The sequence below is a fragment of the Heterocephalus glaber genome, unplaced genomic scaffold, assembly GCF_053883595.1.
Source record: "Heterocephalus glaber isolate CG9 unplaced genomic scaffold, H.glaber_assembly_v1.0 deba00001452, whole genome shotgun sequence".
Lineage (NCBI taxonomy): Eukaryota > Metazoa > Chordata > Mammalia > Rodentia > Bathyergidae > Heterocephalus > Heterocephalus glaber.
In genome coordinates, this window is record NW_028258302.1 from 6,085,467 (window position 1) to 6,109,218 (window position 23,752).

Below are 23,752 nucleotides of genomic sequence, written 5' to 3' on the forward strand. Positions count from 1 at the left end.
CTCAAACTCACGGCAATCTTCCTGATTCAGCCTCCCTAGTGCTGGGATTACAGACATGTGCCACCATGTCCTGCTCATCTTCTGGATTTTATCATTTATGTGGAAGATAAATCATTATCATTTATCATTGTCAGTCGAGTTCAGTAGTGATTGGTTGGGCTGGGGATTTAGCTCAGTGGTTCTGCTGCCTGCCTTGAAAGTGCAAGGACACAAGTTCGATTCCCGGTACCAAAAAAAAAAAGTGATTGCTTTTTGAGTATGTATCTTTTTGTTGGGGTACTGGGGATTGAATATAGGGCCTTTGTACTGGGCTACATCCTCAGCCCTTTTTTTATTCTTTATTTTGAGTCAGGTCTCATTAAGTTGCCCAAGATGGGCTCAAAACTGGTGATCCTCCTGCCTCAGTATCCCTGCTGAAATTACAGGAATGCAGAGCCACAGCTGGCTTGAGTGTGTGTCTTGATGACTTTCATCAGTTCTGGAAATTTTTCAATTACTCTCTCTTCAAATATTTGTTTTTTCTCATTCTCTTTTCTTTCTTTTTAGGACTCTAACCCTACATATTTAGGCCTTTTCACTGTGTCCTAAATGCCTCTTTCTCCCTTATCTATATTCTCCATTCTTTTTATTTTATCCATACTTCAGTTTGGAGATTTTATACTGAAGCTATCTTCCAGCACATTAATTCTAGAATCTGCTGTGTCCAATCTGACTTAGGCCCACCTATTGTGCTAAATCAAGTTATTGTACTTTTCTGTTCTAGGATTTTAAGCTGCATTTTGAATTTTAATTGAATTTTATTTTGTTCAGGATTGAACTCAGGGCCTTGTGCATGCTAGGCGAGTGCTCTACCATTGAGCTATAGCCCCAGCCCTAAACTGAGCTATACCCCTCACCCATGCATTCCTTATTCTTTCTTTCTTTCTATCTATCTATCTACCTACCTATCTTTGGTGTTGGGAATTGGTGTCTTTTTCTTTCTTTCTTTTTTGCATTTCTCCAGAGGCATTCCTTTTCAGAATTTCCGGGTTGGGTGGTTAATTATCACTCTACCACAATCCCAGTGCAGAATTGCTGTTCTACAGAGATCTACCCCATTCAGTTATATGAGCCAGTAAAATCTAATTTCTGTTTCAGCCAATTTTAGTCGCATTTCGTGTTACATAGGAATGAAAATTCTTAACTGATAGTGTTGAGATATCACCCTTCTTGATGTCAAGACATCAAGGTGCAGTAGCTGTTGGTGTCAAATGCAGTCATAACATCCAGAGAAGTGGGACATTGCCTGTCGTGGATCTCTTTCTATGAGGGGGGAAAAATCTTTTCTAGAATCCTCAGTTCAGAATCCCAGGCATGTATCATGTTACATGGAATGGGATGAAAATGACAAGCCAATAAAAATTTTCATTCATTCCTGATCCTGAGCAAAGACTTGTAGTGGCTCAATATGCAAATGAAATTGGTGCTCTGTCTCTAGTATAACTATGAGAAGGAGCCAGACGTGTTGGCACACACCTGTAATCCCAGCACTCCGGGATGCTGGGGGAGAAGGATCACAAATTTGAGCCTAGCCTGAGTAAGAGCAACTTACCAAGACCCTGTCTCACATTGAAAAAATAAAAAAGGTCTGAGAATGTAGCTCAGTGCAAAGGCCATGGCTTCAATCCCCAGGAGAGAAAGAGAGGCGAGAGATATATACATATATAGATAGACAGATAATCAATTCTTATTCCACTAACAAATATATTCATTTTCTATAAAGAGGTGCATGCATGCATGTGTGTGTGTGTGTATGTGTGTGTGTAATAGCACATATCAATCTCTTTTTCTTTTTTTTTTTTTGTACCAGGGATCAAACTCGGGACCTTGCACTTGCAAGGCAGGCGCCGGAACCACTGAGCTAAATCCCCAGCCACATACCAATCTCTTAACATGATTTAAATTTGGGGATAGTGTCATGAATGGATGTTTTCACTTATAAAATTTTTATTAGTTTATGTTACTTTGATAATTTAGCTTTAAAAGGACTGCTTCAATCTGAAAATGGTATGCTCAGAAATAGAACTATGATTTTTTTAAAAAATAGAGCCAGAGAAGCATATGTTGGTACAAACTAGTGCCAGACCTGATCCTTTGTACATGCACTCAGGTACCAGTGGCAGCTTTGTCTCTACTGGAGATCTGGAGGCACAAGGCTATAAGCCTGATGCCATAAAATATTTATACCATCCAACCCCTTCTCTCACGCTCTCTACACTGCCTTCATATCATAAATTGTCTCCCTGTGCACATTTTCCTATAAGGAAGGAGTGTGATGGACAAGACAATGTGAGCTTGCTGGCCCTCTTGGCAGTTCCATTTCTTATCATACGTTAATATGTTGGTTCTTTAGCTCAGATAGCAGGATAGGAGCTGAGTTAGTATGATGTACTTCCAAACACCCAATAGATAGGTTCTCCCTTAATGCTGTTAAAGTCAAATTTATAAGCCTGGACTATGATGAATTTACCAAGGTAAATGTCACCCCTGATACCACTTGGCTGCTGGCTGGCCAGCCCTGATGATGCCTCTGTCTCTTCAAGCACATTTCTTTCTGATCCTGTGCTTCCTAGACACATTCATCTCACCAGCTGTCTTCGACTTTATCCCTCACTGTCTTTTCCTCTATGCCTCTCCCTCCAACTCTCTCTTTTCCTCCCACACTGCTTAACCTTCCTTTATTCTTCCTTTCCTTTTTTTCTTCTTTCATTTCTCACTTTAATTAAATATGGAGCTGAATAATAGTATATACCAGAGCTCTATGCTGAGTATTATGTTGGGCTACATACTAAAATTATTTTTTTTCAGTCAGAATGGTAGCACATGCCTGTAATTCCAGAATTCTGGGAGGTTGAGATAGGAGGATCACAAATTCAAGACCAGTCTAGGCAATTTAGTGACTTAGTGAGACCCTGTCTCAAAACAACCACAAAAACATAAAATAAAATAAAAAGGGCTGGAGTAATCTCTGTGTGAAGACCCTGGATTCAATCCACAGTAACACAAAAAAATTGCTTTTGACCTCACAATAGCTCCAAAAAGTTTTTATTCCTATTTTACTTAGGAAGAAATGGAGACTTGTAAAGGGTAGGTAGTTATGTTTTAAATTTTAAAGGTTTTCTCTGCTTAATTTTCAGTTACTAAATTAAGTGCCTTATATTTCCTTTTTCTCAGAAAATTCAATTTGAAAATATGTTTACAACCACCTTTTTACCTTTGGTTGTGATTCACTTGTGCCAGAAAAAAAATCCATCTTAGGCTGGAGAAGGAGACATGAAATGAATGAGGAAAGATACATTTTGGGGCCAGGGATTTAGCTCAGTGGTTCTGCTGCCTGCCTCGAAAGTGCAAGGTCCTGAGGCCAACCCCCAGTACCAAAAAAGGAAAGAAAGAAAGAAAGAAAGAAAGAAAGAAAGAAAGAAAGAAAGAAAGAAAGAAAGAAAGAAAAAGATTTTTGTGGTACTAGGGATTGAACCCACAGCCTTTGCACTCAGCTACATCTCCAGCCCTTTTAAAAATTTTTTTTTAGAGCTGAGTAGGGTGACACACACCTGTAAACCAAGTTCTCAGGAGGTTGAGGCAGGAGTGGCCAAGAGTTTGAGGCCAGCCTGGGCTACCTAGTGAGTTCAAGGTCAGCCTGAAATACATAGAGAGACCCTGTCTAATTAATTAAGTTGCCCAAGCTAGGCAATTGAATTTGTGATTCTCCTGCCTCTGCCTCTCAGAATGCTTGGATTTCAAGTGAGCACTACACCCACCTCAAAAAATTTCCTTTTTTAGGACAGGGTCTTGCTCTGTAGTTATGCTGCTCTGATACTCCCTATGTAGCCTGAGCTGACCTCAAACTCTCAATCCTCCTTCATCAGTCTTCTGAGTGCTAGGATTGCAAGTGTAAGCCACCATGTCTGGCTGGAAAGAGACACATTGAAGAGGTATCTTTGAGTAATATAGCTCCTTTCTGCTCTTGCCCTGCCCTGTCCTCTTTGCTGAGAGCAGGATTTCACCCTGATTTCTCTGGTGCAGTCTTAGTCTTCCCCCCATGGAGCACATGACCTCTGCCTCACAAGGCTGAACACACTTTCTGCATTTATGAAAAATAAAGAAATCAATTTTCCAACACCTGTATTTGTAAACTTTCAGCAACTGTGAGATGAAGGTTGTGGTAAAGTTGGGTCTGTCCTCTGAAAGTCCAATTTTAATTGCTTTTGGTGTTGAATTAGGCTGCTCAGCCCCAACAGGTATTTGCCTATGATCCAAGAAGATGGTGAGGCAGAAGTAGAGAGAAAACTCCTTCCATATTGCTCTCATGGGGGTCTGGAAGAGCAGAAGAAACAAACAGGCTGTCTCTGGATGTGTTTGAGTCTCCTCCACGCTTGGTCCAGGGTGTGGAGGGTGCTTAGCTCCTGGAGACACCTATCATAATCACAAGATCTTGGTTCTAGGCTAAAGGAGTAGCGGACGAATCCTGGGCTGAAGGTCAGGGTGCAACAGTAGAGGTCCAGGCCCTGATGATTCAGCACCATGGGCAGAAACCAGACAAATGGCGGAGGTGGGGAGGGGCGTTCAGCACCACAACCAGTAGCTCCTCCCTGCTCTCACCCCAACTCTGCTCCTGCTCATAGCTGTTCCGAGAAGGGCCCTAACTTATTATTATTGGTTGCCTGGCCTCCAGCACTTAAAGGTCGCGATAAATGATGGCTTCTTTTCCTTCTAAAGCCCTCCAGAATTTCTTCACTGAGTTGTCTGTTCTTGCAGCCTTCTGGTAGAGTATGGCCCACAGTCCACTTTGGAGCAATTTTTATTAAGACATGTCTGATTTACGTATATCTGCATACACTAGGGTTTCTCCGTTCTAGTTCTAATATAAATGAATTGCTCAAAGGAAGCAAGAGAAGGATTATTTTACTCCTTTTATTCCTCTTGCTTTTCCCTATTCCTAGGATTTCAGTTTGGCATTTTCTCCACATGGCTCCAACCAGACTCCCTACAGCCAGGGGTTTGTTGAGAACATCCTATATAGCTCTCTCCAGTTAATTTCCCCCATCTGTTTGTCTTCTGAAAGATCCTTGCAAGGCTCAGAGGGAGTCTGCATTTTGTTTTTGCATGTAAGGTCAGAACCTTTGGGCTGGAGTCCCTGGAGCTGCCACGACTGGCGCCTTAGAGACTGCTAAGGAGATGGAACCCAGTTTTGAAGAGAGGAGAGAGGGATGGTGCAGTGAGGACTCATTCTGAAATGAAAGGAGTCCTGGGTCTCTGAGCAGCTTCTAAAAATACCATCTCCCAGCGCTGGGGGCAGGGGGAGGGGAAATCGAGCGTGAGGAGAATGAAGATTGGAAGGAGGTGGGGGCGCAGGAACACTTTTTCAGGTAGATTTTATTTCAGAGGCCCTGCCTGGATCCAGGAATCGCTCAGGTGCCACACCCCCTTCTGCCGCCTCAGCAGGCTTCTGCCTCCCTTGGTGTTCGAGCCCCGCCCCCCATATGACCTTTCTTTCTAGGAGCAAAGGAGACCAATTCCTCCCACCTATTCCTCCTATCGCTGCATACGGTCCGATAAGTATGTCTCAGTATGTATGTCTGTGCACATTCTACACACATGCACACGCACACACGTGCACACACGCACACACAGAAATGAAAACGTCTTGTAAATTGCTAATGATCTGGGAAGCCAGGAATTCTCCTTGCACTGTGTGCCAGAGAGGTATAAAATGTGGCAAAGACGGGACGCTTCACTCCTCAGGTATCCTCGGCACAAAGCGTGGCACCCAGGAAGTGTTGTTCGGAGGCGAGAGGAGTACATATATGCAAAATGACACAGACACTCGGCCCTCAAAGGCCAAGAGGATGCAGGACTCCCAGATCTCTGGAAGCCTCTCCTGCTATTACAGTGTCCAAAGGGAAAGGGGGTGGGGTGGGTCCCCCCACATGAGAGCTCTGAAAAACCACGAAGTGGGTGGAGCTTTCTCCTCTCAAGTTCAGCTAGATGGTGAAGCTCAATAGCTGCCACTTCCTTCATCCTAAACAGCCCCAGCCCTTCCTATCACCAAACGGTTAAACCTTTGGCTTGCGTATAAATGACCTTCACTAAATAGAGGTCATGTCCCACGTTTTCTTGAGGCTTCTCCAGCGCTGCGGCTGAACTGTCTGGGAGGACGGCTCCGCCTCCCTTGCAGATGCCTCGGATTCCTGGCTGCTGCGCTTCTTGCCGGGCTCCTGGAGTGGGCAGAGTGGGGTACTCAGAGGGGGACCGCAGCCTGAACAGACTGAGGACAGAGGTGGTCGCGGGGTGTGCTGGTGTTTTGACAGTAGCAGCAAGACCCCAAAGAACCGATGGTTCTGCAAATCTCCAGCGCCCTATCGCAGCTTCCACATGTTTTCCCAGCCTCGGTAGCTCTGCTAGTAGGGTGGGTTCCTGTCTCCCACTTGGCTGTCTTTTTTGAGCAGTCCTGCGGTCTGGCTTGGCCCCTCCCTCCCTCCCTAGTGTGTGTGTGTGTGTGTGTGTGTGTGTGTGTGTGTGAGAGAGAGAGAGAGAGAGAGAGAGAGAGAGAGAGAGAGAGAGAGAGAGAGAGGAGAGAGAGAGAGAGAGAGAAATGAGATCAAGCCAATAGACACCAGTTACCACAACCCAGGAAGAAGCTGAGGCTGGGAGGGTAGAGATCCCAGAGCTTAGGGTCAGGGCATCAGGCTTGGAAATCCCCGCAAGTCCTGGGAGCAAGAGGCTCCGGGGCTGGCTGAGAGGCTGCAAGAGTCGCTGCTTCCCAGCGGGCCGCCCCTTCTTAAACCACGCCCACCTTGCCTACTTCTGAGGAATGAGGGGCTAATGTTTAACGCTGTGTACCGCCGACGCCAGCTCTTCGCGCTCCCCAGCAGCCCCGCTCCAGCTCAGGGGGTCCCCACCCCCACGGCTTGGAGATCCTCGGGACCCTTCTTTCCCTCTCCAGTTGTGTGTTCCCCCTCTGGCCTATGAAACTCCACCTCCCCACCCTCTGCTGGCCCGGATTGGTGGAGCTCACGCAGCGATGCCTCGTGATTGGTCCCCATAGATGATGGTGACCAGCGAGGCCCCGCCCCACCCCGCGCTGGGGTCTGGGGGCGCTGCTCGGCGGTGCTGGGCTGGCGCGCCTTGAGCCGCCGCCGCACTGACAGCTCCGTCTGCGGACCATGGAGACCGGCGCCGGCCTGCACCCGCTGCGCCTGCTCGTCTGCCTGATGCCGCTCTGTCTCTCGCTGCTTTTGGGACGCGGGCGGCCCGGGACCGCCGAGGAAGGTAGAGACTGGTGGCTATGCTGGGAGCCTGGGATGTTAGCAGATTCGGGGCCAGGGACGGGGGTGCTGGTAGGAGTCGTTGGGGAAACTAGAGTCTGTTTGGGGTCTGAAGCAAGCGGGGAGCAGGCGGCAAAGAACAAGAGAGAGCGCAAAAAGGTGGCTAAGCAATGGGAAGACAGGGGCATTGAGGATCGTGGGGCTGGAGACCTCGGAGGGTCGGGAAGAAAGAGACCAAGGAACCGCGGGAGCCAGGGGCCGGTGAGACGGACAGGCTGAGTGATTGGAGGTGGAAGCTGTGGGGGCGGGGAGAGGCAGAGAGCAGAGGAGACGAGATGCGGAGATGAGGTCAGAATAAGAGGAGAGAGGATGGATCCCGAACAGCGGGGGCTCGGGGACCACTGCGTGGCTGAATGCTGGCCCCGGTGGCGGTGCAGCCCCAAGGCTGCTCGTGGAGCTGTCCGCAGTGCTGAATCCGGCGTGTGGTCAATCTGGTGCGGACCGCGTTGCCGGGTTGGGGGCTGTAGCAGAGCCCGCGTCTTGCCTCTGATTCTGCATTTGGGGGAGCTATAGGCTCAGCTAAATCCAGAGGCGTCATAGCCAGGTGTAGAATCCTGAGGAGCTGGAATCAGGCACTGACCACAGGCTTGGTCCCACTGCTGGATAGCCGATGTCTTCCAATATGTATTTCCCTTGTGCTGTCACTTGTGTGAAATCAGCACTCTGTCAGCGATCCTGCCCACCATCGCGGATGTCTATGGAGCCAACCCCTCTTGGAGACCCTTACCTCAGCGATCCACCCTCTTCTTTAAGCTCTAGATGAGTAATCCTCCAAGATTTTGGGATGGTCTGGCTTCCTGTCTGCAGGCTGCTGGCTCTGCTGTCCAAACCTGTGCCTCTCAGTGACCAATGCTGAGAAAATGCAGACTGCTGGTCCAACACAGCCCTAGGGAATAAAGTGGCTCCAAGCTTCTCTCGTGTGGATTATGCATAAAAGGACCCCTGATATTCTTTCAGTGGCAGTAGAGATGACAATCCCTGGGAAAGGGGCTGGTTGAGGAGATGGGAGATTTTTATTTCCCCTGCTGCCAGTAGGATCTCACCACTTGGCTTCCCCCAGAGGCCCTGGGAGTCAAGGAGGAAGGTTTAAGTCTCCCCTACACCGGGTGACCAGCCTTCAGAAGAGCCTTGGAGTCTGAGTGGATTTGGGGGTGTACACAGGAATCCCCTGTTACACTCGTTTTCTCTCTGTAGTGAACACTTAGCTGTAATTCAGAGAACAGGGAAGGGTGGGGAGGGTCACTGTCTGGCACTGGGGCATTTGCCATGGATTCTGTGGAAGGCTGAATAATGACCCCTCCCCAACAATGTCCACTTCCTAATCCCCCAAACCTGTGAGCGCTACTGTAAGTGGCAAAAAAGGGAACTTTGCAGGTGTGATTAAGGATTCTGGGATGGAGAGATGATCCTGGATTATTTGGATGGCTCCAACTTCATCACAATGCAATGGCCCTTATATGAGGGGTGCAGGAGGAGTCTGAGTCCAAGGGGAAGGGGTGTGATGACACAAGCACTGGTTGAAGTGATGCACTTTGAAGGTGGAGGAGGGGCCATAAGCCAAAGAACACAGGTGGCCACTAGAAGCTGAAGAATGCAAGAAATGGATTCTCCTCTCATAGCCTCCCAAGAAATCTGTCCTGCTGACCCTGACACAGTGAAACTGATATGAGGCATCAGACCTCCAGAACTGTAAGAGAAAAAAAACCATGTTGTTTTAAGACCCTGGTTTGTGGTAATTTGTTACAGTAGCCCCAGGAAACTATATAGACTCTTTTCCTAATTATTGTGGCTTCATCTTTCTGGACTCGAGCTATTCACACCCTCTTTACAGGGATTTATCCAGTGGAAAACATTTGTATGTATGCTTTGCCACATTCTATATCCCCTTGGTTAGCAAATTTACAGAGAATTCAGAAAAAGATCCTACCCTCCTAAACTGACCTTTTCCCTTTCTGACATCTCTGTTCTCTAGTCATTCTCCTGGATTCCAAAGCCTCCCAGGCTGAGCTGGGCTGGATTGCACTGCCAAGTAATGGGGTAGGTATAAAATTCTCTTTCCCTGCCCCAGGGATCTTCTTGTAGTCTAAGACTCAGTCCCTTTAGCTCTCTGTGGTCACATCAAATCACAATGCATCTCAAGAGGTGTGGTCTACAGCAGTTCTGGTGTCAAGCCACAGTGGCCTATTAAAAGACGCTGAGTAGACAGACAGACACATAGATTGATGATAGTTGGATAGATACATAGATAGATTGAAACTAGCTGTGTGCAGGAACAGATATGTGACATCTAGATGGGGCTACTCTGGACAGTGCCTTGCACACAGTAGATACTCCAAGTAGTGTTGTCTGGTGACTGACAGAGGAAGCGAGTCTTGGGTGTCCTGGGTCTTGGAAGGTGGGATGGGCGTGAAGAAGCGTGGGTTATAACCGCAGCTCAGTGGAGTGCAAAGGGGACTGTGTGGAGAGTTAAGAGACTCCAGGAACCATTTCTAACTCTGCACTAACTCAGTGTGTGCACTTGGTCAATTCACTCTCACTGCCCAACCTCAGTTTCCCATCCATAAAAATAAAGATTAGTGCTTGCTTCAACAGCACATACACTAAAATTCGGATCACACAGAGAAGACGAGCATGGTCCTGATCAGGAATGACATCAAGTTCGTAAGTCATCCTATGTTAAAAAAGAAAAAAAAGGATCGTTTGCTTCCAAAGTTTCTTCCAGGTCTACATTTTGGGTGTTTAGAGTAGTGAGAGGGGAGACAGGAGAGGATGAAATGGCAGAGAAGGGGCCAGGGCTTGACCTCCCTCTTCATTCTTTGTCCCAGTGGGAGGAGATCAGCGGCGTGGACGAACACGACCGTCCCATCCGCACATACCAAGTGTGCAACGTGCTGGAGCCCAACCAGGACAACTGGTTGCAGACGGGTTGGATCAGCCGCGGGCGTGGGCAGCGCATCTTCGTGGAGCTGCAGTTCACACTTCGCGACTGTAGCAGCATCCCTGGAGCTACAGGGACCTGCAAGGAGACCTTCAACGTCTACTACCTGGAAACTGAGGCTGACCTGGGCCGCGGGCGGCTCCGCCTGGGAGGTAACCGACCCCGCAAGATTGACACAATTGCAGCGGACGAGAGCTTCACTCAGGGAGACCTGGGTGAACGTAAGATGAAGCTGAACACAGAGGTGCGTGAGATTGGCCCGCTCAGCCGGCGGGGTTTCCACCTGGCCTTCCAGGACGTGGGCGCATGCGTGGCATTGGTCTCTGTGCGTGTCTACTACAAGCAGTGCCGCGCCACCGTGCGGGGCCTGGCGGTGTTCCCAGCCACCGCGGCCGAGAGCGCTTTCTCTACACTGGTGGAAGTGGCTGGGACGTGCGTGGCACACTCGGAAGGGGACCCTGGCAGCCCTCCGCGCATGCACTGTGGCGCCGATGGCGAGTGGCTGGTGCCTGTGGGCCGCTGCAGCTGCAGTGCGGGATTCCAGGAGCGTGGTGACATCTGTGAAGGTATCTGGCTGACTGGGAGGTGTGGGGTGGGAGTATAGTGCCCAGGTGGTGGTTGGGAGATGCCAAGACAGAGAGGAATGGAGAAGCCATGGGCTCGGGAGCTGAGGGTCGTGATCTCTTGTGGAACTTCTAGTGGACCCAATTTGTGAACTTACTAAGAGGTGAGTTTGACTCCACACGAGGAGGCTCTAGAAACCTACATTTCAGGCTCTGTCATAGGCAGCTCACACAGGCCTTCTCATTTATTCACATGGCAAACAAGTAAGCCATCATTATCCTCATTTCACAGAAAACACCCTCAAAGAGATCAATACTTCACTTGCAAAGTTAAGAGATGGAGAGCCAGGATTTGAATGCAGTTTTGCTCAGCTTTCAGGTTCTACCACACCATGCCACCTTTCCTACAGATAGGAAAGAACTCTATAGCAGCCCAAGCTTTGGGCTAGCATTATAGGGAGTGAGCTCCCCATCACATGCAGCCACTGACCATACACTGTACAAGTCAGAGGCTGGCTGGGGCCATTCTTTTTGTTGTTGTTGTTGTTGTTGTTCCACCGGGGCTCGAACTCAGGACCTTGCACTTTCGAGGCAGGCAGTGGGCTGGGGGCATTCTTGAGCTCAAGGAAAAGTAGGAGGTTGCAGCAGATGACTACTACACTCCCACTCAACTGTCTGAATTAGAATCATTGTGTCTTGGAGGGGCGTCCTCCATGATAGGTTTCTGATGGGCTCTTTCATTGAGGACATTAGGAACAGATCTCTCCTCTCCCCTCTCTGCAGCTTTGGAAGCAGAGCATCAGGACGGGGTTATGAATACATCCCTTTAATGTAGGAAGATCAAGGAATGCATTTTCTAAACCAGGTCCTTTTTTGTGCCCAAGACAACAGAAATGAATTAGACATAGTCCCAGCTCTTGAGACACTCACGTATAGAAGGAGAAAGGCAAAGATTTTTTAAAAAATCACACAGGGGTGATACATGATATAACAGAGGGATACAGAGTGGTGGGAAGGCAGAGGAGGAAGAGACTAAACTTGCTGTCATTCCTTTGTTCAACCATCCATTCAGTAGGGATTGAGAACCTACTGAGTGCATTAATTCGGGTCTCATGTGTATGTAGATGAATGCCAATGTCTATCCCTGGGGGAAATTGTGCTTTGGTGATCAACTCAGAGTCAAGAGCCTTCCCGAGCTCTCCAGGATCTTGTTCTGCACTCTACACTTGTTCTGCACTCACTGCAACCTCTGTTTCTATACTTACCCCCATGGTATACCATGATCTACTTATGTGAATTTCCTCTGCTAGACTAGAAACCTCTTGAGCCCAGGCACTGAGTGCTATTAGTCTCAGCAGCCCCAGCATCCATAGCAGGATATGATATAGGGTAGGTGTTAAGTGGGAATGCACTGGGCGAACAAGTGGTTACCATAGGTTTTGATAGATGTCCAAATGCATGGAGAGGGAGAACCCAATTCTAAGGATGAAGAGTTTCCCAGAGAAAGTGAGAAGGCCTTTATTCCAGGCAGCTGAGAGCATTCTGGGCTTAGGGATTGTGTGCAAAAGCATGGTAGCAGGAAGGTAGCATGGTTGGTGTTATGTAAGTCAGTGCGGTCAGAGGAGAGGGCATGCGAGGGTGTGAGAACTGATGAGCTGGAGAGAGGCCAGGGCAAATCATGAAGGGACCATGGATGTTGTGAAAAATAGCTCAAGCTTTATACTTTGGACCAGTGAGTAATCTAACATGTTCAGATTTATGATTTCAAAAGATCACTCGAGCTGCAATAGCAAAGAAAGGACTGGAAAGGATTAGAGGCCAGAAGATGAGGAAGAGAGATAGTGCAGTAGTCCAGAAGAAAAAGTATGGGCTCTTGGACTAAGGTGGTAGCGGAGATCCTTGAGAGCCGAGGATGGATGTGATCAGAAGATAGCACCCAAAGCACTTAATGACCACATGACACAGGAGATAGGAGCCTCTGTGACTCCTATGATTCTGGGGAATGAATGGACAGAGGGATCATCCACTGGGTACAGAACACAGGTGCTGTGGATTGGCACGTGCATTAACGGGAGAGGTTGCTAGAAAGTGGGACTGCAGCTCAGAACACAGATACTACTCAAAGCTGTGAGTGTGGCCAGGATAAGCCAGGGGACTCATGGGTAAGAAGCAAGATGGCCAATAATTTAGACTCGCAGAGGAGCAATATTTAAGGAGAAGTGGCAAGAACCAGAGCCTATTAGAAAGACTGAGGAGTAGTGAGATGCCAGGACAGCCAGGAGCGGGTCTAAGAAATCCAAGGAAGATGGTGGCATTTGGGAGGAGCAGCCTACAGTGTGGGTGAACAGTCAGGTAAGTCAGGGATCAGACAACGTCCACTTGGTGGCCTTGGTGAGAGCAGTTTTGGCTGAGTGGAGAGACCACTTTACAATAGGCTGAGAGTGAAGGACAGGGATGGCCTGGAGTCAGCGAATCTAGAAGCTTGGACTTGAAGGGGGAGAAGAAGAGGTGGCATCTTCAGGAAGTCATTAGGGGGAGAGAGAGGAGAGAGAGAGAGAGAGAGAAACACCTGTCATTTGAATTGACAGAGGACTCTTACTGTAGATGGGAGAGACTTGTTTGTATGCTGACGGGAACGAGCCAGTGGGGTACCAAGAGTGTGGGAGGTGGGAGTGGACAGCTCCAGGGGGAAGGAGTCTTTTGTTACTGACCCATGTTAGTTAGAATTACTGGCGCATATTGCTAACAAAAAAGTAGGTCAACTTTTTTATTTTTTAAGTAGGTCAACTTTTAGCATTTACTTATTTAATTAGTTGATTACTGTACTGGGGATTGAACCCATGACCTCTGCACTGAGCTACATCCCAAGCTTTTAAAAATTATTTTTATTTTGAGACAGAGTCTTGGTAAGTCATTAAATTGCCTAGGCTGGGCTTGAACTTGAAATCCTTGTGCCTCAGTCTCCTAGAGTGCTAGGATTACAGGTTTGTGCCATTATGCCCAGCTGGTCATATTTGTGATTGTTTAAAAATATTCTCTAGTCCATGTCTTTATTGTCTACACCAGAAATGGACCACTGGAAAGAGCCCACAGGGGAGCAGCAGTGTGAGAGCCAGCAGGGGGCATGACTGATGGGATGTAGTCTTTTTCTTTGGTGGTATTGGGAATTGATCCCAGGGCTTTTGCACTGCAGACTTTAAGACAGGGGTCCAGAGTAGAATGGAGGGGCTAGTCTTCAACAGGAGCTGGCTCATCCCCTCCTCTAGGACTGAAAATGAGGAGAGAGATGAGAGTGGATGAAGATGTCTGTGGGTTTTGATGGCCAGATGTTGAGGGAATTACCAACTGATGGGTTCTCTTTTCCCTTGAGCTGGGAAGGAGGACATCTGTACCAGTGGACAGTCAGATGCTTCTCTCTTTTGTTCAGACATGTAGCAAAGAACAGTGGCTGGCTCATGGTAGATGATAAAATTTTGAATGAGCCAGGGGGTAGGGAAGAAGGTTTGGATCCACACTCTAGGAAAACTCATGCATGCAAGCAAGCAAGGATGCACGCACGTGTGCACACACACACACACAGGAATCCAAGTCCACTTCTAGATTGTGCCAAGCTCCCTTCCCTTGGGCTGAGACCAGACAAAAGCCACTTGTAAGGGCATCATCTCTGCCCTGGGGAATGAGGAGCTGGGGATAATGCCAGGGAAAGCGTCACATGGGAGGTGCTACCTGAACTGGGGTCCAGAGAAGTATGCAACTAGATTATAGGGAGGAAAGGGGTATAAGATGTTACAGGGAAAGACCCAGAGGTGTGAAAAAGGGCTCACCGTGGCATGGGTAGGGTGACTGTCAGTGGAAGATGTTAGGGAGTTTTAGGAAGAGACATGGAGTGGTCAGATGTGTATTTAGCAAGCCCAGGCCTTCTGAGTATCTTCTGCAGCTAAGTACAGACTCCTCTCAAGAGGTCGGTGGATGTGGAGGAGAGAGTGTGAAGATGTTCTTTTCTTTTTGGTTTCTCTGTTTACTGACCCTGACTCTTGACCCCCTTCTTCTGGCCATTAGAGGAATTAGTGAAAAAAATCAGCGTTCCCCTTTAGGGGAAAACCCTTGCGTATGACTTGTATCTTCAGATATTTGTGGGGCTTCCCCGGAGTCAGGGCCCCCCAGGTATATATTCTCTGAGGTTCTGCAGGGTATATTGAGCTCCCGCCAGGGGTTGGCATGAGGGGGATTACGGACAGGGAGGCTAGTTTGGGCTCCTCTTAAGAAGCACTTTTTAACTGCCATGATCTACAAAAGTAGCCTCTGAAGGGGGTGGCTCCCCATTCTTTGGAACATGTGCAAGGACCATGGTTCTGCTGCTCAGAAAACTGCCAGAGGACCAGGCCAATGGGAGCTGAACTAGATGACCTCTGAAATTCTGACTCTGACCTTGAGCAAGAGAGGCAGGTGCTGATTTTCAGGAATCCCTTTCTGAGTCTGCTCTTCAGCACATGCCTCTTTAAACAGAGCCTCTGGGGCAGAGATAAGTGTGCTGCCTCTGATGGGACCACACAGATGGGACCACACAGAGAGCAAGCTCCTTTACACACAGGGCTGAGCCCCTCCAGCGTTGCTACCACAATGTCCTGTAACCTTGCACACAGGGTCACCTTCCCCAAGCCTACCCTGGCCCTTGCCCTCTCCACAGCATGGGTGGGCAGGCTGTTGTTAGTATCCCATTTAACTAAGTCCAGAGAGGCACAAGGCATATCCTGGCTAACAGTGTACAATCCAGGCCTTCTGAGTCCCAGCCTCAGTGGTAGCTAGGCCCATGACTTATCATCGAGGCAGTAACTTCCAAAGGCTTCTGGGCAGCAGCACAACGCCCCCCCCCCAGCTATGCTGCCTGGAACTCTGGGCAATCTGGGTCCTCCAAGTGTAAGCCCAGAAGACAATGGGCATCCTCAGGCCCTCCCTCTCTTGAAGATGTTTCTTCCCAAGGCTTTGTGCATCCCTGCTGCTGTGCTAGGTCTTCATGGAGCTGAACAGCAGCTGCCTTCAATCACCAGCTAAACTAGAGGGGATGCCAGGGAGCAAGGTGAGGCCCAGCCCAGCTCAGAGAGGAGGGGCCAGGAGCCACCACATCCCTCTTCCCTCCCTGGTCCAGCTGGAGAGAAATTTTTTTAAAGTGGGTGTTTTTTCATTTCCATGTCAGGCCAGTGAGAGAGGAACAGTAATTACCACCATTATTGCATAAGAGCTGTCTGTACAGGGCTCATGTTTTATCGCAGTTGTGTTTTGTCTCTGTGTCCTCCCACAAACCTGGCAAGGCTGAGACAGGACAACTGACAAACCCAAAGCCACACAGCAAATGACAGGTGCAATCCTGGTCATTCAGCTATTAAAAAGAAAAGCAGTGCTGTTAGCATCTGTACTCTGGGTGATGTGCGGAAGGAAGAGAAGCAACTGAGCAGGTGTCAAGACTAGGGTCTGACATACGGTCCAGGGAACTGTCAAAGTCCCTCTCCTCTCTCCACCCACCTCCACCTACCTGGCTCCACTTCCAAACGAGAGACCAGGGTGTGAGTTGAGAATTTATGATGGTGGTGGGAGCCTGAGCTTTGACAATGTTTGTGTGTGTCAGCATCTGTGGGAGTGGGGAGCGTGGGTGTGTGTCTGTCCTTGGGGCTCTGTCTTCATTCTTTTCTTCATGCCAGGACCACACTGTTCAGTTCAGCTTGTTTTCCTCCAGGAAGTCATGTGCTATGGCCTCTTAAAGGGCGGGCTGGGTTGGGCTTCTGGTAGCTGTGGGGCATTGGGCAATTTAAACTCAATAGCATTAGTCTCTTCATTTTTAGTGCATGTACTGGGAAGTGAGCACAGTCTCTTCATTAAAAAAATAAATAAATAAATAAATAAATGGGGGCTGGGGATTTAGCTCAGTGGTTCCGCTGCCTGCCCCGTAAGCACAAGAACCCGAGTTCGATCCCCGGTGCCAAAAAACCCCCAGAAAACCACAACCAAACAAAAAAACGGGGTGATGCTGGGCCTGCTGGAGAACGCCTGTAATCCCATCACTCGGGAGGCTGAGGCATGAGTTCAAGGCTAGCCTGGGCTATATATATAAAATGAGTTCAAGACCAGCCAGCTGAACTATATAGCGAGACCCCGTCTCAACAAACAAATACAAATGGGGTGAAGTCCTGCCTCACAGGTTGCCTTGAGGACCAAAAGGATGATGCGTGAGGACCGAGGGGTGGCGCTGCAGGGCTGAGTCCCCGACTTTCCCGATCACAGTCCCGGGAGATAACCCCCACCCTGATGAGCACGGACAGGAAAGCGGGAGACAGGCTGCGGAGGAACCCCCTCCTCACCGGCCTCTCCCCGCAGCCTGTCCCCCAGGGTTTTACAAGGTGTCCCCGCGCCGACCCCTCTGCTCGCCGTGCCCGGAGCACAGCCGGGCCCTGGAAAACGCCTCCACGTTCTGCGTGTGCCAGGACAGCTACGCGCGCTCGCCCGCCGACCCGCCCTCGGCCTCCTGCACCCGTGAGTGCCCCTCCCGGCTGCACCGCGGGGATGGGGGGCGGCCCTGGGGAGGACTGGGGCTCGGCGGGGTGAGGGGGGCCGGAATGCCGGGGGCAGGGCAGGGAGGACAGCCTGGGGCGGGGATGGAAGAACCGGACCGCAGGGCCAGTGTAGACGGAGGGACAGAGTCAGGAGCCCGGGCGATCTGGGCCCTCTCCAGCTCAGCGCCACACCTCCCGCTCAGCGCCACACCTCCCGCGAGCCTGGAGGGGCCCCGCCCCCGCCCCCGCCTGCTGAGCGCCCCCCGCTCCCCCAGGGCCGCCGTCTGCGCCCCGGGACCTGCAGTACAGCCTGAGCCGCTCCCCGCTGGCGCTACGGCTGCGCTGGCTGCCCCCGGCCGACTCGGGCGGCCGCTCCGACGTCACCTACTCGCTGCTGTGCCTGCACTGCGGCCGCGAGGGCCCGGCGGGCGCGTGCGAGCCGTGCGGGCCGCGAGTGGCCTTCGTGCCGCGCCAGGCCGGGCTGCGGGAACGCGCCGCCACGCTGCTGCACCTGCGGCCCGGCGCGAGCTACACCGTGCGCGTGGCCGCGCTCAACGGCGTCTCCGGCCCGGCGGCCGCCGCGGGAGCCACCTACGCGCAGGTCACCGTCTCCACCGGGCCCGGGGGTAAGGCCAGGCCGCGCCGCGCCCCTGCGTCGCCCCATCCTGCCCCCGTCCCCTGCGGCCACCCCAGATGGACCACAGTGTGTGCCAGGGTGGAAGGGACTACGAGTCGTCTGGTCCCGGGGACCCCCACCGAGGCCCGCAGCTCCCTAAGTCCCCAGGAAGGGCTTAAGGGTGCCTGCGACTTGCCAGGAGGCCAAAGAGGATGTGAGCGTGTGAGCATTTCAGTGAGTCTGCGGGAGCCACTTGGCACCCGCTTTCCCCTGGACACGTCGCAAAACGCCGCTGTGCTACACTCGGCCCTGCAGTTCACCTGGGGAAAAGAGGTGGAAAGTCTCTTTTCCTTTTCCTTAAACACACACACACACACACACACACACGCACGCACGCACGCACACGCACGCCGAATCCTAGTTCCTTTCCTACTGTCTCAGAAAAAGGAATCCCATCCTGTGTCTCCCTCCTCCACCCCTCCGCCTCTGCAAGGGGGTGGGGGTGCTGCCGGGGCCACTGTGTCCCGGGCCTGGCAAAGGGCAGCGAAGTGGGCGGGGTCCGACTGCACGGGGTGGAATCCCACCGGCCAGCACATTTCTGAGTCTGGAATTGAGGCGAAGAAATGAAGGCCTGCCACCTTTTGTACTACACCCTCCTCATTCTTGACATTTAGTTTTGATTTGTCTCCCAGCTGGGGCACGCTTTCAAGTGATCCCTCAGGCGTCCTTTGCAGGAAAGATGAGTGAGTGGTGTGGTTTCCGAGTTTTTTTTCTGTCTGAAGAGAAGTGATTGCTCTGTGACCCCACTTCTCTGTCTTCTGGCCCTTGTTTTGCCAGCAAATTCTGAGGCTAGGGTTTCATTATGTTTTAAGTAACGTGAGTGTGCCCGTGTGCACACGCGCACACACACTGATGTTTGATTTCTTAACCCGCTGATGAAAATTAATTAACCAATATGGATTTCTTTTCGTTGCATTTGCCTGGGACACAGTAAACCTTTTGATCTACACACTTTCTCCTCCCACCCCACCTTGGAAAGTTTTCTTCAGTTACTGCTTTGACTAGAAGTCCTGATCGCTCCGGTCTATCTCTTAAGACTATTGCCAAGCCTTAGGCTGTACAAGCATTTTCTGATTCTCAATTCTTTTCACTTCCTTTATCGTTTTTAGTTCTTAATCCATTTCCTCTGCCTTTTGAGAGAGATTTCCTAGTCTACCTGGTTTTCTGCAACAACGGTTCTGTTCTTTATCATCTCTGTTGTGATTTAACCTTTGCTATTGCATTTTCATTTAAAAAAATTAAATATAGGGCAGGGTGTAGTTCCACATGCCCGAAATCCCAACACTGGGGAACTCAGGCAGGAGGATCACCGAGATTGAGGCCAGCCTGGATCAGGGTCAGCCTGAACTGGATATGAGACCTTGTCACAAACAAACAAACAAAAATTCCCAGTATAAAAAGAGTAACCATAATCCTATTACCCAGGCATAAACAACTATCATTATCTTAAGGTATTTACTTTGCAGAATTTTTTCTATCTCTGTATCCATATCTATAACCATCTACTATAAAATCTCTTTTCTAATATATATAATACTGAAACCATCCGGGTTTTTTTTGGAACCGGTATCGAACTCGGTCCTTGCACTTGCGCAGCAGGCATCGAAACCACTGAGCCAAATCCCCGGGCCCCCCGGTTCTTTTGATATAGGTGAAAATACTCTTCCATTTTTATTTATTTATTTATTTACTTATTTACTTATTTATTTTTGGCACCAGGGATCGAACTCCGGTCCTTGCCCTTGCGAGGCAGGTGGCAAAACCACTGAGCTAAATCCCCGGCCCTCCGTTTTTATTTTATTAATAAAAATACTAAGTTCCTAATAGAGCATTGTGGGACATACTTGGGAAGCTGAAGCAAGAGGGTCCCTTGAGCCCAGGAATTTGAGGTCATCCTGGGCAGCACAGTGAGACCCCCATCTCAAAAACAAAAACAAAACAACCAAAACACTAAGCTTCTGTTGACTGAGTGCTGCTCTGTGTTTGGCACTGTGCAGTATGATTTTCTACATTAATTCATTGAAATGGGATTACATTAATCTTTCAAACGATGAAACTGAGGTTGGAGAAGCCAAGAGAGACCAGTCACTGAACCCAAGCGTGTCTGCCACCGAAGCCCTGTGCTTAAACCCTAGGCCACATGACGCTTCTGCTTTTTCCTGAACCTTTTTTTCAAAGATCTAGAATGGATATGAATTTTATAAAAGGCCTCTTAAGCGTCTTTAAGATGACCTCTTGTTTTTCTCCTTTGACCTGATGGTATGAGGCATCCATCCAGATTCCAGAATGAACTCTCTGCATCCCTGGGCTATATCCTACTGGGCATGAGTATTTGTTTTACTAGCTTGCTGAATTAATTTGCTCATATTTTAAGATTTCTTCCATCTACATTTATAATCTTTGATGGTTTTCTAACTTATTAGAAATATATATATATATATATATATATATATATATATATATATATATATATATATTTGAAGTGTTGAGGTTGAACCCAGGGCCCCATATACTCTAGGGAAGTGTTCTATCAATGAGCTACAGCCTCAGCCCAATAAATGTATATTTTAAAACTTTTCAGGCAGGCGTGGTGCCACACACCTATAATCCCAGAACTGAGGAGGCTGAGGAAGGAGGATCGCTGTGAGTTCAAGGCCAGCCTGGACCGCATAGTGAAACCCTGTCTCAAAACAACAACAGCAACAACAACAAAACATTTTTTTCTTAGTATGTGGGGTTTTTTTCAGAATCTCCTTTTCTCTCTTCATGTCATATGCATGTGAATTCTTTTTTCCCTTAATTATCCTCTTCAGAAATTTATTTTATTGGTTATGACAAAGAATCAGCTATTCAGTTTTATCAGTTCCACTGCTCTTTAGTTTTGCCACTTATTTCATCATTTATCTTTACTAACACTGCCCTCCTGATTTTCTGGAGTCTTTTTCTAGGTGAGATTAGTGTGAAGATATTTTTAAATTTTTTAAATTGTCAGAGGACAAAATTTCAATGATTTAAAGATTTTAATTGGCTTTATTTTCCATACTAGAAACAGGCCATACTTCTTTCCATAAAATAGAATAATTGTCCCCACAGGTTAAGCAGAAGTTGGTTTTGTAAACAGGGAAGGACTGAAAAAAGCCGAAACAAAAACCAAAAATTAAATTGGCCATTTCAAAGTAATTTTCCCTATAAGACATGGACAAGGGGACAGAACAATAGGACAGTAACTGAGTGATACACGTCAGGTCACTTCATTACCTTTTTTTTTGGTGAGAGTTAAAGAATATAAAGATGAAATCAAAGGGGTCTTCATTGTCCATGTCAGTTGAAACTGGCCCACTTGGGAATGTCAGCTGTTAGCTCTTTTCTGGTTTCTTGGAAAGTCAACTAAGTTTTGGTTTGGGGATGTGGAATTTCAGCTCCAACAATCCCATTTTGATCGTCATTCTGGCCTATTGGGGTGCAGAATCCTCATCCAGAACAATGGCCTCCTCTAATTTGTATTTAACAAAAGCTATGAATTCCACTTTGGCCACATTCAATATATATGATCACATTTTTACATAATATGGTCACATGAGTTACAATTTATCTACTGTAATAGTCATCCTTTAAAGTACACAATTCAGTGGGGGTCTTTTGGGGGTACATTCATATAGTTATGCAGTCAGCTCTAATTCTAGGACCTTTTCATCCCCTCCAAAAGAAACCTCCTAGCAGCCACTTCCCATCTCTTCCCCCCCCTCCAGCCTCTGGTAACTACTAATCTTCCTGCTTCTACACATTTGCCTGTTATGGGCATTTCAATACACGGTAGTATATGATTTGTGAACTTTCATGTCTGCATCTTTCACTTAGCCAGTTCTCAAGGTTTATCCATTCTGTAGTGTATATCAGCATTTCATTGTTGTTTATGGTTGAATGATATTCCATTACATGGCTATGCTACAATTTTATTTATCCATTTGTTGATGAACACTGGGCTATTATGAACAATGTTTCTATAAATATTTGTGTATAAGTTTTTATCTCTTTATCTCTCATGGATACATTTTGGTTTTGTTTGTGTGTTTGTTCATTTTGCAGTGCTAGGGATTGAACGCAGGCCTCGCATGTGCTAGGCAAGTGGGCAAGTCCTCTACCACTGGGACAAACCCTAGTTCACATGTATAATGTCTTGTATGAATATATATTTTCAGTTTTCCTGGGTATAAACCTAGGGATAGAATTGCTAAGTCATATGGTATTATGGGCTGAATTGTGCCTGCCCCCCATTGATGAAGTCCCATATCCCCAAATGGTGAGAATTCCTTTCAAAGTTAAATTAGGTCATAAGGACCCTATTCCCATAGGACTGGTGTCCTTATAAGAAAAGAGGAGACCTCATAGCTCTCTAGCTCCCTGTCCATGTATGCACGGAGGAAAGGCAACAGGAAGACACAGGAAAAGGTGGCTTCCTGCAAGTCAAGAAGAGAGGCCTCCACAGAATACAAATCTTCCAGCATGTTGAACTGGGACTTCTAGCCTCCAGAAATATGCAAAAAAATTTTTTATTGTTTCAGCCATTGAGTCTGTAGTTCACTCTCTGATTATGGTAACCTGAGCTGACTAATGCATATTGTAACTTTTTTTTTTTTTTGAGACAGGGTCTCACTGTGTAGTCCAGGCTGCACTCAAACTCGAAGCAATCCTCCTGCCTCAGCTTCCCAAATGCTGGGATTACAGACATGTGCCACTACACCTGGCTTTTTAAACTTTTTTGAGAGTCTGCTTAATTTTTTTGTTTGTTTGTTTGTTTGTTTTTTGTGGTACTGGGGATTGAACTCAGGGCCTTCACACTGAGCTACATCTCTTTCCTCCCTTCCTTCTTTTCTGCCCTCCCTTCCTCACTCCCTTCCTTTCTTCCTATCAGGGTCTCACTAAGTCACTAGGTTGCCCAGGGCAGGCTCAGATTTGTGGTCCTCCTGCCTCAGCCTCCTGAGTGCTGAGCTTACAGGCATGTGCCGTCATGTCCATTTTAACCCCTATAGGTTTTATCAGATATATGATTTGCAAATATTTTCTCCTGCTCTGTGGGTTGTCTTTCACTTTCTTTTCAGAGTGTTCCGTGAATCACAAAAAGCATGTAATTTTGATGCAGTATAATTTATCAATTTTTTAATTGGTTGCTTGTGCTTTTGGTGTTATTTCTAAAAAACCATTGCCTAATCCAAGATCACAAAGATTTATACTTACATTTTTTTCTAATATTGTGGTTTAAGTTAATTATTTTAGAGGATGTATTTTCATTTCCAGATGAGTTGCTTTTCCTTTATCTTTTTGCTTCTGATTTTACTCTTCTGTGGTTTAAAAAAAAAAAGATATTTGGGGCCAGGGATTTAGCTCAGTGGTGCTTCGCCTGCCTCAAAAGAGCAAGATTGTGAGTTTGATCCCTGCTACCAAAAAGAGAAAAAAAGAGATATTTGTATAATTTTTACTCCTTTAAAAAGTTTTAGCCAAGCACAGAGGTGTATGCCTGTAATCCCAGCACTCAGGAGGCTGAGGCAGGAAGAATGCCAAGAGTTCGAGGCCAGCCTGGGCTACATAGTGAGACCTTGTCTCAAAAAAACAAAAACAAACAAAGTTTTAATAACTATGGAGGTTTTCTTTGCCATATAAGATATGGC

The 23,752-nt window shown here is 47.9% G+C and overlaps 1 protein-coding gene and 1 non-coding gene across 3 annotated transcripts in view; both read left to right on the forward strand.

The window, feature by feature from the left end:
- Nucleotides 1–7,101: 7,101 nt before the first annotated feature.
- The window catches only part of Epha10 (EPH receptor A10), a 39,004-nt gene continuing 22,353 nt past the window's right edge, over nucleotides 7,102–23,752 (forward strand). Inside the window, exons 1-5 of one of the 2 annotated variants that reach the window (XR_002397053.2) lie at nucleotides 7,102–7,308; nucleotides 9,337–9,401; nucleotides 10,190–10,868; nucleotides 17,235–17,390; nucleotides 17,686–18,036. Coding sequence is in view for 1 of the 2 variants with exons in the window: in XM_004850993.3 (XP_004851050.1) it covers nucleotides 7,203–7,308; nucleotides 9,337–9,401; nucleotides 10,190–10,868; nucleotides 17,235–17,390; nucleotides 17,686–18,036 (1,357 nt within the window). In the remaining variant the exon portion in view is untranslated. The remainder of the gene's footprint in view (nucleotides 7,309–9,336; nucleotides 9,402–10,189; nucleotides 10,869–17,234; nucleotides 17,391–17,685; nucleotides 18,037–23,752) is intronic. The other variant, XM_004850993.3, reaches the window with a different exon arrangement.
- Nucleotides 9,941–10,045, forward strand: LOC147827195 (U6 spliceosomal RNA). The gene has a single exon (XR_015452844.1). It is a non-coding gene; the product is annotated as a U6 spliceosomal RNA (small nuclear RNA).